General features: G+C 35.0%; 1 protein-coding gene across 3 annotated transcripts; it reads left to right on the forward strand.

Annotated features, from left to right (window-relative positions):
• Positions 1-265: 265 nt before the first annotated feature.
• On the forward strand, positions 266-19,485 carry nt5c3a (5'-nucleotidase, cytosolic IIIA). 3 transcript variants are annotated; one of them, XM_022679097.2, is made up of 9 exons: positions 266-423; positions 13,728-13,826; positions 14,269-14,338; positions 15,051-15,097; positions 15,194-15,279; positions 15,447-15,536; positions 16,146-16,308; positions 16,970-17,170; positions 18,279-19,485. In XM_022679097.2, the coding sequence occupies exons 1-9, from the start codon at positions 421-423 to the stop codon at positions 18,378-18,380; spliced, it is 861 nt and encodes a 286-aa protein (XP_022534818.1). In that variant the 5' UTR covers positions 266-420; the 3' UTR covers positions 18,381-19,485. The 3 variants fall into 3 exon arrangements, with proteins under 3 accessions (XP_022534818.1, XP_022534817.1, XP_022534819.1); XM_022679096.2 differs by lacking the exon at positions 266-423 and adding an exon at positions 2,222-2,421; XM_022679098.2 differs by lacking the exon at positions 266-423 and adding an exon at positions 10,714-10,774.
• Positions 19,486-19,733: the final 248 nt, after the last annotated feature.

The raw sequence follows: 19,733 nt of genomic DNA on the forward strand, positions 1-19,733 counted from the left end.
GCATGTTCTCCTTCACCGGTCTTACACACTGCTTTTGGATAACTTTATGCCGCCTTCCTGGTGCAAACAAAAATTCAAGCAGTTCAGCTTGGTTTGATGGCTTGTGATCTTCCTCTTGATTATATTCCAGAGGTTTTCAATTTGGTAAATTTAAAGAAGCAAATTATTTAATTATTATCTTATTTTTTTCCCTGTATATGGATTTATGACAGGTCATCTGTACCTAGATAGGATTACGTGTTTAAATACAAACAGGACTTTTATTATGAAAAATGGTTACGCTGCGCTACGTTGACAGATGCTCGATGTAGCTTAGCATCTTGTTGCAGGAAATCATCTTTTCAGAAGCTTTCCCGGATATTTAAGCTCGTTTCCTACTCATATCGCGTGGATATAGAGTGTTTTAAGCGTTTCTACAGGATGGTAAGTCTGTTATTAGAAGAGCTGTGTGATTTGTGCTGTTTTTGTGTTACTTTAAGTTAATAGTTTTAATGGGTCGCTTTGTTTGAATGTAAAGGCTTAGGGCTGTTAATCTGGATGACACCAAAGCCCATCTGCCCTAGTTTTTATATCGTTTCATAACCTGCTAAATATATGATGGTTATGGCAGTGTATATATTTATTTTACATGTTTTTTAAATCAGACGTATCTAAAATCGTGTCTGACATCTCGATTGTGGGTTGTTGTAATTTAAATATAACTAACGTTATAGTATTATCAATTTTAAACATTAGTTAAAATTGGTCGGTGCGTGTTGGTAAACGTTTCTGTGGAAACAGGTCATACCATTTTTGGGGAATGTGGGGAACTAACAGAATGTCAAAAACCGACAATATGAGTATAAAACACACAATAAAGACCACTGATTGTATCATTTCACCACATAAAGTGTTTCTGGCTGTTTGTGTGCGCTATAAATGGCGTTAGGGTGCGTTAATTTGAAGTATATTTCAAATACTTTCTCTAGCCATTAGTTGACTGTGTTTTCCCCACTCATATTCAGACTCTGTGCAGAAAAGCCCCCTCGCCCCCTACCGCAGGGAGGCGGGGTGTGCCTGAGTACGGGTGTGCAAAAAAAACACATGTAGGGGGCATTCGTTTGCTGGGAGAAGGGTTGCCAGGTTCGGGCTTTTTACAATACTTTGCGCTTATTTGAAAATCCATTTGTTTTTTTTCCGGTCAGTGTCGATATATTAATACAACCTGTCTTTTGCGTCCACAGCGTTGTTGTATAAATTTTATAAAAGCACTGTGTAACAGTACTTTTTAAAAGGTTTTCTTAAAATGAACACATTATTACAAGTATTGAAGAATGTTAATTTTCACTTTAAAATACTAGTTTATATACAGTTTAGATACACTACCGGTCGAAAGTTTTAGAACATCCCCGTTTCCCCTTTATTTTTTGCCATATGTACAAAGAAAAAAATAAAAACAAATGAACTAAACTAAACACTTAAAAATTTATTTTAGCATTTGAAAAAAGTAATAATATTTTGTCAAAGTATATTAAAAAAAAGAAATGAGAGGGCAACTTTGAGCAAACAATGTATTGCTTCACAGCTTACAGTTGCTAAGTAGCACTGAAAATAAACAGAGCTTTGCAAATGGATTTTAAAAAATTATTAAGCCTTCTTCTGTGTAAAAGCTGTATTGGAACAGATCATGGTACTGCACTCTCTACTACAGCATTTATACAACAAACAGGACATTTACACTTACGTCATAATAAATAGAAAAAGACACAGAAACACTGCTAACTTTGTAACTATTTAAAGTGTAATTTATTACAGATGAAACGAGAGAGTGGTGAGTACTGTTTCTTTACCTTCAAAAGACTCTTGGAAACTGGAGATAACTGGTACAGGAAGCGTCAGGTCTTACTGATCCACATGACAACAGTTTTAGCCTTTACCATAGTGTTTTACCATTGGACTAAGTCTCAGTTTTAGCAGTGAATAGAAGAATTACAGGGTTACAAGATTACCATTATTAAAAAGTGAAATTATAACATGAACAGGCTGGGAAATAATGAGTTCTCTTTCCTCAGTAGTCTGAAGTCCAATAAATAGGGGAAATATAAATATATATGGTTAATTCTTAATAAATGTCAGTAAAAATGTCATAAATATAAATGTAAAATTTGAACCCGAAATTTTTAATCGATCTGGCAACCCTGGCTGGGAGGGCGAGACCATGTGAAGACAGGAAGAGGGCTCCGTGTGTGAGAGGAGAGAGTGCGTGTGTATGACTTCTTCTGGGCAGCGAGATCGGCTCTGGTGATGGATAAAACCGCCGTGGTTAAAGTCGGGGCGGTGGCCAGCGCCAGTGTGTGCGCCCTGTTCGGCGGGGTGGTGCTGGCCCAGTATATCTTCACTAAGAAGAAGAGAGCGGGCAAGAAGACCAAGATCATCGAAATGGTGAGCGCTGCTGGCCTCCTCCTGTTACTACTCCTCCTGCCGCTGCTGCTCTCCTTCGAGCTGTGAAAAACACTGCTCGGTAGAGGTCACGGCTGCAGTGTGACCACTGTAACTGTACAGAGACCACCACAACAGCCTTTAACAAACTGTGAGGAGACCCGAGACTCAAAGAGGAACGGCACTAACTAACTAGCTGTTTATTATCTATAACACATTTAGTTACAAAGCAAACAGTACAAATAGCTCAGTAGCTGGAGGTTAACTAACTATAGTTACAGCGTGGAGCTTTACAGATAGTCTGGATCCACGTATGTGAATATTAATGTACATTAAAATCATAACTACAGTTAATCAGCTAGTTAGGTTAGCTATGTTAGCTATCTTAGGCATGTTTACATAGCTAGCTAGCTGAGCTAGTTAGCTACCTAGGTTAGCTAACAGCATCATTTCCAACAGTACAGCCCAGACGCAGGTGAATCCAGAATGCATATATGAACACAGAGAGCAATAATACATATATTTTTATGTTAATTAAAGCTAAGCTACTTATATTTTGTAACTACAATATTTCAAAGGCTCTCTCGGTTGACACTGTTACCAGGGGCGTGACCATGGTGTTGTCAAGGGGCGTGGTTACGCGCGTGTCAAAGGCGTGATAACGCCATGTCTGTCGAATGTCAACATATGTTAATTTAATTTTATTAAAAGTAATAGTTAAAATCCACCAGTAATACAAGAAATTACTAATCTAAGCTATGCTGCTGGCACTGATGTTTGTTTAGTAAAAAAGCTGTAAACAATAATAATAAAAATAATAATAATAATAATAATATGGTCAGTGTAACGTTCATCAATTTCATTGTCTGACAATTAAGGTTATATTTAAAAATATACAATTGAGGGTAAAACTTTTTTTTTTTTAATTCCTACGATTTGGTGTAGAACAGAAGAAAAGAAATTTCATAAATTTTACCAATTCTCTAGTTTTTGATTCTGGCAACTCACAATTAGAATTTCAGGAAAAATGGAAAAAAAGAATCTTCTCTCAATTTTCTGATTTTTCCATCTTGTAACAAAAAAATAAGTTGCATTATACAGTCAGATTTCTGTAACAAGATGAAATTATTGAAAAGAAAATAGAAAATATATATTTTTTTCAGTTCTGTTAGCGAAAACTAAAGATTGAAAAAAAGAGTTTTAAACCCAATTTTCTATGTTCAAATTTAGCCTGAAATAGGCTGATAATTGAACTGATAGACGTTACACTGACCTAACACTTTCAACACTTTTTGTGGAAATTGAAATAAAACTGTATATTACATTTAGTCAAAAATAAATGAGGATTTCTGTAGGATTGTAGTAAATTAGAAGGTTCACCGGTTAATCTATTTTATTTGTTTAATTTGTGTCTGGCCCTTTTACGAGGTAATTTATTTGCCAATATCTTGAGTTACAGTTTTTACTAGTAAAAATAGAAGATATCTTTAATTTGGACTTGTTACTAAAAAAAGAGTACTTTTAGATACCTGTAACATGAGACTGTACTTCTTTTTGAATTGTATTTATAGGTATTAAGTGAAATTCCTTCTACATAAATGTTCACATTTGTCTAGTCAGAATAACATTTAAAAGGATGTGTCTTCATTGTAGTATTATTGGTCAGACTCAGAAGAGATTAATAACTGAACAGAACTAATTGTATTACTTGTAAACAATTCACAGTTGATAGATTTAAATACCAATTTCTTTCTTTTGTTTGGAAAACTGCATTGTAGCCATATAGTCAAAGTTGAGTTATGTATGAGTTATGTATAGATTTGTATTGCTGGTAGAATTTGAGGCTAAAACAGCTTATAACATATAAAATAGGTGCATTCAGAAGGGTTCTCCAGGATGTATAGTAAATCATATTTATGTGAATAGTGTTTGTTTTGAATAAAAGCACACATGAGGCTCAGTCTTACTATCTATTATCAGTCCACCCATAAAAAAATTAATGCTAATTTTATGCAGCTTATTTGACTGCTCATAGTCCAACCTTGTCCTGTTTTGAGCCTATGATAATAGACCATAAACAGATGTCATAAACATACATCATCCAAGACCCAAGTGTTTACCACTGAAAAACACACCCTGTCCAGTCACACCTATTTGTGAATTAACTGGTTTGTGGAATTGGGTGTGTTTAAGTAGAAAATATCACTAGCAATACTTAGAAACACTGATCTAGGTATGTACCAGTATCACTTTATTGGACATGTAGAGTTGCATTTATGAGGACTTTCTCCTGGTCCGATTGGCACACAGGAACATAGAGTATATATAACATAAATAAGGAACATATTTTAAATAAATTTGCAAATATGTTTTGTTATGGTCATTTGTTACAGTACAGTTGTTTAGTATTCTATTCTAAATGTGTCACACCCTTACCTGTCCATCAGGCAAGCTGAGAAAATTCCACTTGAGTTTGAATGGCGTGTCCAAAAGCTACTGAAGCAGGAGATTAGCTGGTTACTGCTGTTTGTAGAGTATGGAAGGACCTTATGTGTGATCTCTTCACATCGAGTCTTGGGGGCTTTACCTGCCAGTCCCGCTGGAGCTCAGTACTGGCCTTGCCAGAAAAAGATAACCTAGAATTCCTGACATCCGTCTGGAATTTCGCAGCCATTTAAAATAGATGTGCGTGTGTTGAGGAATTTCAACAAAGGTTGTGATCAGGTTTCCTAGATGTACAGTACAAATGTTTTGGGCATATTAATAAAGCCGTTTAATTATGTGTTATTTACTAATATCTTTACAAAGTCCTGTTTGATTAGATAAATGGGAGCATATTTGGAATAAAAATAATTTTACTGAGTAAGAGATTGTATTTAGATATAGTTTAATTTTCAGCTGCTGCTGGTGATTTATTCTGCATCTCAAAATATTGCATTAAATACTGCGTATCACAACAATGAATTTAAATATCATAATATATTTGTCACCATATCGCCCTGCTCTGATAGTTGTCATCCAATACCCATTTGTTTTTCATTACAGTGCTTAAACAAGTTAAAAGTAATTTGTGCACTGTGTTGATGTTTTTTTTTTTTTTTACAAATTATAATGTTATAAAGTTTCATGTGTTCTTTTTACAGTTTTTACATGCTTACCTTTCGATAATGTATTAAATCATTTGTTCAGGCTAAGGCAGACATTACATTATAATGGTGTGCAGTAATACTGCTTATATATTAAATGTAATTTGGTTTGAAATTAGGTATTTAATGTTAATCAATGCTCCAACATTGAAAATTAGGCTTCTAAAGAAAGACAAAGGCAAAGTGGATCCTTATTCCCTCATTAGTATTGCGCTACATAGGGGGAAGACTATTACTTCACTAAGTAGTGCTAAAAACATAACTTAATAAAATTAGCATGTTAAACGCAATACATTTGAGTATTATATTGCTTAGAAACATAAGCCCATTATTAACAAACTTCATGGAAAATTTCTGAAATGTTTGTCCTGTTTATTAATATGTGGCTTGTATTTATCACTGACTTAACCTCATTGTCATTTTGTTCCACTGTCTGTTGTGTAGTAATGAGACTCGCAATGCATTCTGCTCCATATTTAACTCATGTAGTGGAGAACATTGTTCAATAGAAATTACCAGTGCTTTGTAGCAGATTGTAGTAAACTCACAGCCAAACTACACATTTTATATTCAAACACCTGTGGAGAAAAATGGCAGACACACTCATTAGTATTCTGAAATATAAATAGCGATTTATAACACTGTTGGAAAAAAACAACAACTAATGAACAAAAAATGTACAAACTAATACAAGCTAACATAAAACTAACATAAAAGACATAAATTCCAAAATGTAGAACTGTTTTCATTATAAAAATCTACAATACATGTCTAAATGGTTATCTAGACAATATTTCTCATGATTTTGTGTGAAAATGATAAATATCACTAATTGAGTCATCTGTTCTTTCGACACCTTTTGTTTGCATGGGGATTGTACAATTATGTGTGTGACTGACAGGGCTGCAGGCTGTGTGTGAGTTAAATAAACTGTTCAGGTGGTACCTAAAGTAAATTATAGTGAGCAGTAATTGGTAATAGCATTCCCTGACATTTATACCCTGACGTTTGTAGACATCTACTCAGCTTAAATTTCTTCCTGAATGAATGATGTTAATAGGTCAGGCATTGATGCTGGATGATCATTCTAAGATCAGAAATTCCACTCAAGCTAATTTTCAGGGTATTAGATCGAGCTTTTTTTATTTCAGAGAATGCAGTCCTAGAAAGCTTTTTAACATTTTTTTTGAATGGCAGTTGTGGCTTTCATGTGCCGCTGCCCCAAACCATCTCATTGTATCTACAGTATTTTCTGTTATTTCTATTATACAATCTGTGTTTTGTACCAACAACAGGTCCACCTTAAAGTGAATCTGAATGCAGTATTGTAATTTGAACAGATGCAGAATGCCTGGATATTTTTGGATATATCGTTTATGTATGAATATAGGTTAAACAATGGCTTGACCTAGTTTATCTGAATGGAATGAAATGACCTGAAGCTCAAATGCCTCAACAGAAGCTTTGTCCTCTGCTCTGTGTCCTTTGCTCTGTGTCCATTTGCACTCATCTAACCTTTGGCCTCTGACAAAGATGACATGACAATTATTTACTAGGCTATCAGAAATTACTAGGCAGGTTACTAGAAATTACTTGGCTTTGGAAGTGATGGCTCACAGGATGTGTAGGCCGTTAAGGAGAACTTGTACATTGTGCAATAGTTACCTTTAAAGAACGGCCAAAGTACAATGAGTAGTGGAGTTAATTAAACAGCATCCTTATTTGTTTATTTCATTAGTTTGCTGAGCAGAGAATGTACTAACCCTCCTTCTGTGAGCTATATTGCTGTGGTGTTGAGGAAAGGTGCTCATTTTACTTTCATGCCCTTAGTATGTTAACTTTACCACCTTCAATGTAAAAAGGACATGTTAATTAGCTAATTAGCTTACACAGCTGTGTTAGCGGCAGGGTAAACAAACTAAATTGTGCAGGACAGATGGTATCCATCTTTCATTTCAAAAGCTTTGCTTCTGATGACCATTGTACCAAGAAAATGCTTGGAATGAGATTTTTGCTTGATTTAACTTTTATCACAAAAAATCAATGAAAGTGGTCTTATTTACTTTGTTGTTTGCTTGGACCTTGTGGAGATGTCCTACTGGAGAGACTGCAGAAGCATAAATTCAGCACGATAACGAAAGGCATGCCTCAGCATTGGAGTTTTGGAATGCACCATGCTGGAAACCAGGTCAGCAAGCACCAGCCGGGGCGTCTCAGCCTTCTAATTGTGTGCTAGAGGCCTAGCTGTGTTCTGTGGGGTTGAAAAAGTTCAGGGCTGCATTGTTCTAACTTGTTGTGCCACAGCTGACGTGACCATAAAACAAAGCTTTGGGTCTTTAGTTGTAGTTATGAGCTATACAGATTGAGGGACTTGGTTGTGTGGTGGATAAAATTGTATTAAATACAAAATGTAAAATTACTATACATGATATATCTATTGATTTTCATGATAATATGTAGTAAAAGTGATTTTCAAGTATCAAAAAGAGTAATTTTAGCTAGAATATCATCAGGCTGTTGGCTCATCTTTTAGGGATTGTTTGACATTAGGAGTCTTGTCAAAAAAGCTAAGTTTTAGCAACAAACTGAGGAATATTATGGTTATATTTTTATATCATTATTATTAAAATATTATAATTATTTAAATAATAAAAATAGTACAATTGTTACTAAGTTTCATGTTGAATGAGTAACACAGGCTGCCTCTTCAGGTAAGCTAATGGGCTAGCTATCTAAGCTAATTTACAATGCTGAGGGGGAATGCTTGTTCTCACTTTTCCTAAATGAAAGATATGTTGATAAGTAAATAGTAGTTGTCTAATAAATATATTTGTGGATATTTATTATTGTTAATGTACGTAGCTATAGGCTTTAAATTGTTTATTGGTCTAGCTAGCAGCTAGCTAACTGTGCTGTGAGATCAAGTTCTCTGATTAGCTGGGCAAAACATTAGTGCTGCATGTGAATATTTAATTTAACTACTCAAATAATTTAGTTAACTTTTTAATTGTGTATTATTATAATCTTTAAAAAAAATAATAATAATAATGTCACTTTCATAAATTCTTGTCAGTGCTGTCAGTAAAGACTATGTCCTTAATAAACAGTATGTGCTTAGAAATGAGCTTTGTAGTCACATTCAACACAGTAATAGCAACATAGTCATATTGCCCATATTCAGAACTTTCCATTCTAAATTCTTTGAAGCTTTGTGTTTTTGGTTTACATTGTGAACTTGTTGAACTAGATTCCATTGTGACATTAGGACAAATGAAGGAGATCTTTCTTGGAATAAAGTGACTTTTAATCAGTTGCAAAATGTTTGCTATAGCGCAGTGCTAAGAAAGTCATGATATCAGTTAGGAAATGTTTGCTGTTTGTAGCTTTTGTGTGTTCATGGCTTGTACGTTTGTAGGCTTCAGCAGAATTGAATTACAGCTTAACCCCAGGAGCCTCATTGAACCATACCCTTCTGGTATTCCAGACACATATCATCTCATCAGTGGCAGCTAGTGCTATCTGTGTAGTGAGTGTGTGCTCCTGTGAGAACAAATCAATATTGATAAAAAGGGAATTTGTTTCAGACCAGGTTCATTTGATTATTTTAAAGCTGAGGGGTGAAATCTAATGGTCAGAGGAGAGTGCTTTATAGGTGATCCAGTTGATCAGAAAACTGTAAATAGTAGGCTGCTCTATATAAGCCAAAAAGTCTGCTCATAGTTATTTTATTAAGCTGAAATAATTGGTTGCCCATCAAGATAAATATCTACTGTGATGTACACTGAATAATTGACTGCTCTATGATTTTCCTGCCTTGTTTCCTTCATACAGTAGGCTGCTCTAAATGCTTCAGTGCACCAAAATAGATTGCTCTTCTTGATTTAGCACAAAAGAAGAATGCTGTTAATCTTTTAGTACACAAAAATATTTAACCAAATCAAAATTAGACTGCTTTACATGTTTCAGATTCCTCAGCAATCAGCTGAGCTGGGTTTCAGTAGGTAACAGTAGTCAACTGCTCTGTGTTTAAGTACAACAAAATGATGAATTGCTCTCAGTTTCAGTGAGCCAAACAAATGCATTGCTCTTTGTGTTTAAGTGCACCAGAATAATTTTAATTAACTTTACAAAAGGGTATGTTTAGTAGACCAAAATACATTTTCACTGTCTCAGTGTCATGAGACAGGGGTTACTATTTACTTTACTGTGATATACTGTAATACTGTAAGCTAGTACTGTAAGCAAGTGGTATATTGTAGTTTCTAACTATCAAATTTTAGGAAAACACATTTAATGTATACAACTGTATTTATACTGAGTATAAGTAAAAGTAAACTTCATTTTTTATCCAGTCAGAACAGCTGGATCTGAACATTGCTCTTAACTGCAATACAAAATAAACCACCCTCTGCATCCACTCTAAGTTAACTCAAAGTCGATACTGTGTTTTCGAGAGTAAATACAGTATTCGAAGCATAGTATGGCAATAATTTTGATTCCCAGTATGTTTTACTAGAGATTAGGGGTGGGAATGATAATGATTATATCTTGATACTGTGATTCTTCGATACTCAATATATTACAAACCAATAATCTTTAATACCTTATGGTAATCATGTCACTGAAGAGGATACAGTACTCCTAAATAAGCAAATATCAGGAATTATCAATTTATTAGTGTAAGAATTTGACAACCAATTGGCGACACCACATGGAATAATGAAGCAGTAATTTTACTAAGGCAAATTGGAGGGGGGGGGGGGAGAATCTTAGGGATGTGTTTCAATAAAAAAACAAAAACGATATTTGAGGACAAATATTGATAATGTATCGGAAATACCTTGAGATACTGTAGTAGGCTGCTTTTTCAGTAGGCCACATATAATACACATATATTTAAAAAGTTGGAGTTTTGGTGCTGTTTGTAGGTTACAGATCATCTGTGGATCCCATTGCCTTACTATCCTATGTCCTTTTTATGCCCTCTTCACTTAATGAGTTTTATACTAAGTGTTCATCCTGGCTGTTTAAGTGTGTGTGTGTGTGTGTGTGTGTGTGTTGCGTCATGGCCTCTTCAAAAGGGGTGGGGATTATCTGTAATCTATTTTAGGGGCCACGCCCTCTCTGTAGCCAGGCTATATAAGCCTGTGTTTGACTGGCAGAATTTTCTTCTCTTGTTTTTCACCAAGCTGTGAGGACACCCAGGAGAGGTAAGCTATAAATCAGCCTGACAGACAGCAAATCCATAGGATACGATACTATAAATAGAACTCTGTATGCAAACAATATTTTTTGGATTAGGTTTTTTTCTGTATGTTGCAAGAGATGTAATTATGTTAGTTTAAAACTATGTAATTAATAGTACCTAGAAAGGTAAGTTACGAGTTCCGAGTGCTTATTGAGTAATAGGGAATTGGATAGTGTTTCATATATTAATTAAGTGTGTAATTTATTGACTGTAAATATGTAGAGTTAGCAATTTAAATGTAATATAGAAAGCTTTACCTGATCATTTACGTGCATTAGCTTTGTCTTTTTTGTGCAGACTAAATCCACTTACGTTTCAGGACTCTTGATTGTGTTATGTAAAGTCAGGGTATCTTCTTACACACAAACTCCTGGCTCAAAGAAGATAGGCCACCCCCCTGGGTCCTGGTAACAACTTAGTGTCATTTAGCTGGATTGAAATCGTAATTGATATCCAAATCATACTTTATTTGTTTGTGATTATTGCTAAGTTATAGTCATTATGGTAAAAAAAACATAGCTTATCATTTCACATAGGTTGGCTTTAAAACTGTTTACGACTAGTTTATTTGTTTACTTGTTGACTGTACACATGCCAAGGTCAGCCTTAAAATATATACCTGCTCCGATTACCACCCGGAATGTTGAGGCCAAGGTCTTCTGAGTATTTTTAAGCCAAGCTGGGACTTGTCCACAACACTCAGGACTGATATCATATTTACGTATGAAGCTGAAGCTCAAAACCTATAAAGTAAAAAGAGGTGAAAAAAATATTAATTCATCATTAAAAAACATTAAAACAATACATAAGTATAATACACTATGTTTTGAAATAATGTTTCTCTTCTCAAAAACACAGTATGGATTATCAATAAATAGTTTACAGTAAAGGATTCTGTGTTGTATTTAAACCCTGACTGTTATGTAGCAGTTTTTCCACTGTTGTGATTGGTTAAAAATGGTAAAATAGCATGTGTTTTATTTTATCTTGCTTACAGTATAGCAATATATGCATTGTATGATAGTGAATCATAACTACTTGCCTATATGTCTCAATACACACCTATTTATAAATGATAAATATAATAAAACCATGGTTACATGTCACTGTGCATCAGTGTGTAATAGTAATCAAATACATCATTTCATCACTCCCAGCTGTTGTTGAGAAATAGAAACTCTACTGATTTATGATTTCCATTACCTTTAAAGGAATAGTTTGTAAAAGAATATCTCTGACCACAGCCATGCTAGCATTTATGCTGTGTTTTATTTACCTTGAATGTCAGAGCTGGTATTGACATCACACTCTATGTTAATGGCTTTCTATTTAAACATTTAGCATTTTGCATTATTTTCAAACATTTCCAAAAACTGTTATCTAAAGACTTTGCCATTTAGCACAATAATCTTTGCCAGTGTTTTTTGGCGAGTCCAGCACTATATCCCACTTGTTATGTCCCAGGTTATTATGGTTAGCACTGTTCACACATTCTGCAATATTTTGCACATCCAAACACTACAGAAATATGTCCACAGATTGAAGTTGGACATTATTGTGTGTAAAGCTGATTTAATGAGACACAGACAATAAAAATAAGGTGTACAACACTACTGCTTTAAATACTGTTGATGTACAGGGCAGCCATCTTGGATTCTGAACTAAAACACAAAAAACTGTTTTTCATAATATTCATTATAATAATTAGCAAAGCCAATATCATACACATTTGTATAACTTAACTTATGTGTGTGTGTGTGTGTGTGTAAGTTGTCGAGGACTGAAAAGCTTCAGACATGGTTACCTTTGCTGTACTGCAGTCATGTTCCTCCACTGTGAGCTCGGCATGGCACTCCTGTCCACACTGACCCTGCGGGCAGAGTTTGGGAGTGACCGAGCTGCTCGTGAGCCCAGAGTTTGTTTGGGTTCTTCTGTCTGACAGGCCAAACAGCTGCTGCTTGATGCCTGTGTGTGTGAGTGTGTGTGTGCTGTGTAGAGACAGATAGTTTAGATCATGTTTCAGCTCCTTTAAAGCCCCAGTACCACCTACCCTTCCAGTGTGAGTGTGTGTGTGTCAGATATCAGCCTGAAGCCAATGCCACAGTGATGTGTTCATTACATCATAATGGAAGGCTGGGATGTTGTCCATATAAGGGAATGAACAGTCGTGAAGTTCATAGTACTGTTTAAACGTTTGGAGTCGGTTTGGTGCAAATACAATTATAAATAGATTTAAATAAAAAAAAACTTAAAGGCAGTTTCTATTCTGAAACTACCCTTAATACCAGGGTTTTAAAAAATTAAGCATGGTTTTTAATTATGATTATTAACAGAATATTGTGAGTTTTTAAGTGATTGACCCCACTAATATAAAATGTTTTTGTTTTTGGGACAGCAATAGTAAGCATTTATTGCAATAAGTTTTTTGTTATATTTTTGTCTGTTGTCTTAATGGACAAAAACATTACTAAAAATATTTTAGGAAGCTTCATTTGTTATGATCGTTATTTCAGCTCAACAAATTCCTCCTACAGACAAAAGTCTGTACGTCCATCTAAATGTCTATACATGTTTACTGTATTTCAAGCCTCACATTTTTATATTTTATCTTTATCCAGACTGCCACTAAGAAACCTCATAAATACGTGATAATTTAATTTAATTTAGATACAGTAAATCCATACTTCAGTTTTGTGGATTGAATCTCAAGGCATATCACTTAAAAAAGGAATAAGGGCATAAATGTAATTACAGTTAATGATGCACATCACTTACTTAAACTTTTTATATTTTGAATCTACACTGCTATATTGTAATGGAATATAAACGTGTTATTCCGAACTATTTTCCCAGTACTGTATATATTATTCTTCTCTTTCTCACCACTGTCTGTCTGATGTGTGTATTGTTCACAGATGCCAGAGTTCGAGAAAAGCACGGTCCATATCAGAGACCCCGAGCGGGTGGAGCAGATCATCTGCGGCATGATCCAGGGCGGGGCCAACAAACTACAGGTACTAAGAGGAACTTTGTAGACGTCTGTTCTGGAGTATACACACTAATACAGTAATACTGAGAAATATGTGTTATATACTGATCACAGCACAATGCTCTTTTAAGTGCTTTTTTGAGTACAAATACTATTAAAACTAAAATGTTCAGATACTTTGCACATTGGTAAAATAAAGTGCAGTTCAGCCTACTTTCTTTCTCTGTACCACTTCATACTTGAATAAGCATGACTGCTTGACAGCCAGACGAGCCCAAATAGCTGTCATTTGACTGCTTAGGTTCAATAATTAATAATTATCTGAGACTTTTCTGAGACTGTCACAAATTAGGCATTATATATTTCTTCTCCGAATTGCAACTGAAGCTGTGTTGTTACTCTTCTCTATGTGTTTTTATGAAAGTGCTCTTACTTATAACCCCCATTTTTGTTTTTCTTACTTTTAGATCATCACAGACTTTGATATGACGTTAAGCAAATTTGCAATCAACGGAAAACGCTGTCCAACATGCCACAGTAAGTCAATTCACTGTTTATATGAAATCTTGTCTTAAAAAAGGTGTACAGGAGCATTATAGAGATTAGAGAGATTCACTGAAATAAAGATTTTGGGCAAAACAGATGTCAAACAAAAAACCATATGGCAAAAGTCTAAAGACCAAATATGAAACACAGTTTTGAAGATTTTCATTAAATTTTCCACTGAACATTCCAGCAGACACGCCCATATATATATATATATATATATATATATATATATATATATATATATATATATATATATATATATATATTTTTTTTTTTTTTTTTACATAAATTGATCATCATGCTTTATAATTTATTCTGTTTTCTTTGACTTATCTTCAGAACAAACCTTTTTAGCAATTTTCAACCAAATAATTATAGTTCCCAAATATTTGGGGCATCCCTAGTATTTTAAGTTTTTTTGTGTATAAATAGTAAATATATGACTCATTTCTTGTTTACCCATCCTTTTTTACCACACTGTATTTTTTTTACTTTAGAATAAAACACAAGGTCAACTTCTCTATAATGCAACGTTTTTTATGTTTGTTCATTTTAATTATAATAATAATTATATTTGCAATTGATTTACTAAATTATTATGAATATTCTTTGAATTGTATCTATTAAAATTTCGACACAGTGATGACACAGTGAGCTTCTAGCACTTTTCAGCACTAATATGCCCCTTTATCTTTTCCAGATATTATTGACAACTGTAAGCTGGTCACAGAAGATTGTAGAAAAAAGGTATGCTAGGTTTACTTTGCTGTTTTTCTCTCACCTATTAGTGTTTTTTTTTTTATTTATAAAATTGATTTATCATGTAAAATGATCTTTCGTCAGCTGTTTCAACTGAAGGATACCTACTATCCTATCGAGATAGACCCACATCTGAGCATGGAGGAGAAGTACCCATTCATGGTGGAGTGGTGAGTAAAAGTAATGCACCAGTGTACTCCACACAAGGGCATTACAGTATGGACAAAATGTGTGTATCCCAATTATACTGCTACATATTCCAATGTAGTTCAGTATATTAATGAATATTATGATCTCTTTCTCTCTCTCTCTCTCTCTCTCTCTCTCTCTTTCTCAGGTATTTCAAGTCTCACACTCTACTGGTGGAACAGCGGTTACAGAGAGATAAACTGCCTGAGATTGTGAGAGAATCGGATGTTTCTTTGCGGTATGTCTGATACAATTATTATTATTATCATGTCAATTCAAATGTAAAAATACATGATTTACTTACTATAAGGCGTTTTACTTCTCACATATACCAATCAGCCATAACATTAGCACCACTAACATAAAAACATTAATTTTCTTATATCCCATAGCTACAGTGGCATGGGATATATACAGAGGGATATTAAATATTATGTATATTGTATATTATAAGTGTAAGGATGTAAGCAAGATACTTTGCCAAATTCTGATGGCTAGATTACGGGTTAGGACATCTTTACATCATTAGGCAGGTCTTAAGGCCAATTTGTACCTCTGCGAGTGCGCTACACAGCAGAGTGCGTTTATCTCCATATCTTGTGGTTTAGAGTACTTGGCGCCATAATCAGTCCATTAAATATATGCAAAGTCTGGTTAAAATGAATGACATGCCGCATTTGGACAGGACTAAAATCATTAAGAATGATCTATAATTATTTTAACCCACATCCCCAGGTTAAAACAGTTACAAGCCTCCCTCATGCAATTGAGAGAGGCCCCACCTCACAACTCCATAATACCTAATCTGTAGATGTTCATAGTGTGTTTCTTTGAATGTTCACGGCAGGGAGGGTTACGAGCAGTTCTTTGATAGGCTGCAGCAGCACAATGTTCCTGTGTTCATCTTCTCTGCGGGACTGGGGGACATCCTGGAGGAGATCATCAGGCAGGCTGGAGTTTACCACCCCAATGTCAAAGTTGTCTCCAATTTCATGGACTTTGATGAGAATGTGAGTATCGAGCTTCGTGAGAAATGACATTTTGGTCCATGTGCTTCACCATATTGTGTGCAAATCGTTTTAAACACTTTTGCTAATGAACCCATTCAGCTAATTTTAGTTGCATCCATTGCTGACACTGATGTGCACATGCGCACACACACACACACACACACACAAACATGCAGACACAGCTTGTATAGTCACTGTAGTAGTTAAAGTATAGCCAGTAGAATATAACTGGATATATATCTGCAAAAGTTAAACATGGGTCGGTCGACACCGTATTTAATGCCAGCTGTGGAGAAGTGGAATAAACTGTGATCTCTGGAATGATGGTGCTCCATCCTGTACTTTGGGATTGGATGCAATCAAATCATTGTCCCACAATCTAGTAATCTGTCACTAGAGAATGTTGCTCCAACAAAAGCAGGATAAACTCCTTTTTTAATAATATTGATTTCAGAAAAAAACTAAGAGTGAGCCGGTTTCCCAGAACTTTTGCCCAGACCTGACTACCCATGTAATTTATCTATCCCACAGTACATGACTCTAGTGACTCTAGTACCACCTGTAGTTGGACTATAGTAGAATATGAGTTAGTTAGAGGTATTAATTACAGGCGTAGGCTGCAGTTTGTATGCTGACTGACGGGGACGATCTTGTTCTTCAGGGGATTCTGAAAGGTTTCAAAGGAGAGCTGATCCATGTTTACAACAAACATGATGGTGCACTGAGGAACACCGAGTACTTCAAACAGCTGAAGGATAACGGCAACATCATCCTTCTTGGAGACTCCATGGGAGACCTCACTATGGCTGACGGCGTTCCTAACGTGGAGAACATCCTTAAAATCGGCTTTCTCAATGATAAGGTGAATTCTCATTCCAGCGGATTCCCTCATGCTTTCATGGAGAATTGTGTTGTAAGGCCGATAACTGTTATTTATTACATTACATTTAACAGCCGCTTTTAACCAAAGTAACTTACAAATAATCAGGTATATAAGCAATAGAAGACCAGAAATAAAAGTCCAAGGCTAAATGTTACTCACAATATTAACAGTGAATTTCAACTTGTGGGCTTAAATGGTATAAATATACAAATATATAAACGTCCTGCACTTTAGTTAGATAGTTTTATAAGGTAACTTAGTGCCCTCTCTAGGTTTTTAGGTAGAATTGCATGTGAACTTCAAGTTCAAACATTTTAATACCTAGTTATAAAGGAATGTGAGACTCGCTCATAGTAATTTTAGGAATGTTCTCAAGTATTTGCATTGCAAAAGTTAATTAGTGCTTTTAAATTATATTTTAAACTAATTTGCAGTATATTTAAGCAATAATACACAAGAGGGAGTGCTATAAGGTGTAATATTGGCACTGCTGTGCAGGTTATAGCATGAACCTTGAGTATTGGGATTATTCCACAGTTCCATTAACACTGTTTACTGAAAGATTTTGAGAAAAAGAAAATACTATCTGATTAGTTATAAACACTCCACTAGTTAAAATAGTTGCATTGCTGCTCTGTTTGTAGCTGCGCTGTGGCTTGTAAGCGCTGCATCGTTGCTAGTTTACTTGTATGTAAGTAAGTAAGTAAGTAAAATTTACTATACAGCACCTTTTACAGACAAAAGGCACAAAGTGCTTTACAAACTAATTCATACTACACAATCTAAAAAAGGCCAAACATAACAAAACATAAAAGATAATAGACCAAACAATACAAGACAGCAAACCTGATACATTATCCAAAAGCCTGCTTAAAAAGATAAGTCTTTAAACACTTTTTAAAAGACTCCAATGAATCTAGTTTGGTAGTGCATTCCTTAATTTGGGAATATGTGGCTGAGTAATACATGGAGAACGGCACTCACAGAACGCCTCTCAGCCAATCACATTGCAGGGTTGGAACTAACTGTGGCATAATTTATCACTTCCCTTATTTTTGAGTAATTTTGTTTCATTTTGTTCGTACAGGTGGAGGAACGCTTGGAGAAATACATGGACTCTTACGATATTGTTCTGGTGAAGGATGAAACCCTTGAAGTGCCCAATTCCATTTTACAGAAGATTTTATGACTGCATAACACCGGGTTTTAATGCCGCCCCCGGTGGAAAGACTCTAAGCCACCCATTACTGGATCACCAGTCACTGGGCTATCACCAGCTCTGTGGGCTGTTTGCCACCTCTCACACCCACACACCCACAAGCCATACACACCACTCACCATTATCTTTTAATGTCACGTTTTTTCTCCCTTCTAAATGAACTCTTTAAAACATCCAACATCTATCTCCTTGCTTTGTCTGTCTGCTTCGGGTGTTATCCAGTCTCTGCTACCCTGAAATGAGAACCAAAACAATAGAATAAATAGAATAAATATATATATATCTTAGTGAATTTCTTCAATTTGCACACTCTTATAAATGTTAATGTTTATTATTTTTGATATTGTGTAAGGTTTATATCTAGTGTACAATATTTGCAATAATATTCTGGTAGTCCTGCTAGTGAAATGAAAAGCATGGTGAAGTTCTCAGTGCAGGCCTGGCTAGCATTTCAACACTGCTAGAGTTTACTTCCAAATGTCTCCTAAAGGAGACTTTCTGTGATTGATCTGAACATGGATCATCGATTCCAGGGCCTATAATGTTTTAACAACCACAATGTCTAGGTTTACATCCGTCAGTATGGTTGGTACATGAGAAGCATTTATGTAAACACATTAATATCGCATAGCAATACTATATTTTCAACGAAAGCAAACAACAGACTAAAACAAAATGAATGTATTGTGGATTTGTATGTTTAATGCAAAGAAAAGCTTCATTTCGAGGTGCAGTTACAAGCAGGGGCCTGGTTCTGGTTGTTTTTGGATTTATACTACCTCTAAAAGAAACAGCTCATCTAAAAATGCTATTGTTTGCCTCAAATAAGCTTTTATTTAATAATGAAACAGTAGTATTTTTTGATGAGCTGTTTATTTCAAACTATCACTTGTGAGGTGGATTTGCCTGTATCGTTTGGACTTGCACTAACCTGTGTTGATGATAAAGTCATTGTTTTAAGTTTTAAGACCTGTTGTATATGTGCTGCTAACTTGCATGTTGCCTTTTTTGGTCCATAAAATAAAATGAAGGGGTGAAATAGTATGTCAATAAATGTAGGCAATAACAAAACACATTTTACTGATTGTTTAGAGGTCTTATTTTTATAAGAGGGTTTATATATTGATGCTTTCACATGAAAAAACATTGTGTCTCCATTTATGCCATTTGTCACTTTGGCACAAATAACTCTTATAGACTACAGCACTGTGGCCATATAAACAAACATTATATAAAACAAAACTAAATATCCAGATGAAGGTAGTCCTGATGGGCAAGACTACTGATGGTAAAGTAGGATTGGGGGGACATGTCCATTATACT

Source organism: Astyanax mexicanus, chromosome 4, assembly GCF_023375975.1.
Source record: "Astyanax mexicanus isolate ESR-SI-001 chromosome 4, AstMex3_surface, whole genome shotgun sequence".
NCBI lineage: Eukaryota > Metazoa > Chordata > Actinopteri > Characiformes > Acestrorhamphidae > Astyanax > Astyanax mexicanus.

Excerpts from the sequence above, each read along its gene's own strand:
- nt5c3a (XM_022679096.2), top strand. The coding sequence starts at position 2,284 with ATGGATAAAACCGCCGTGGTTAAAGTCGGGGCGGTGGCCAGCGCCAGT. Across the intron at positions 13,827-14,268 it reads GCGGGGCCAACAAACTACAG|ATCATCACAGACTTTGATAT; the intron begins GTACTAAGAGGA and ends TCTTACTTTTAG. Across the intron at positions 17,171-18,278 it reads TCGGCTTTCTCAATGATAAG|GTGGAGGAACGCTTGGAGAA; the intron begins GTGAATTCTCAT and ends TTGTTCGTACAG.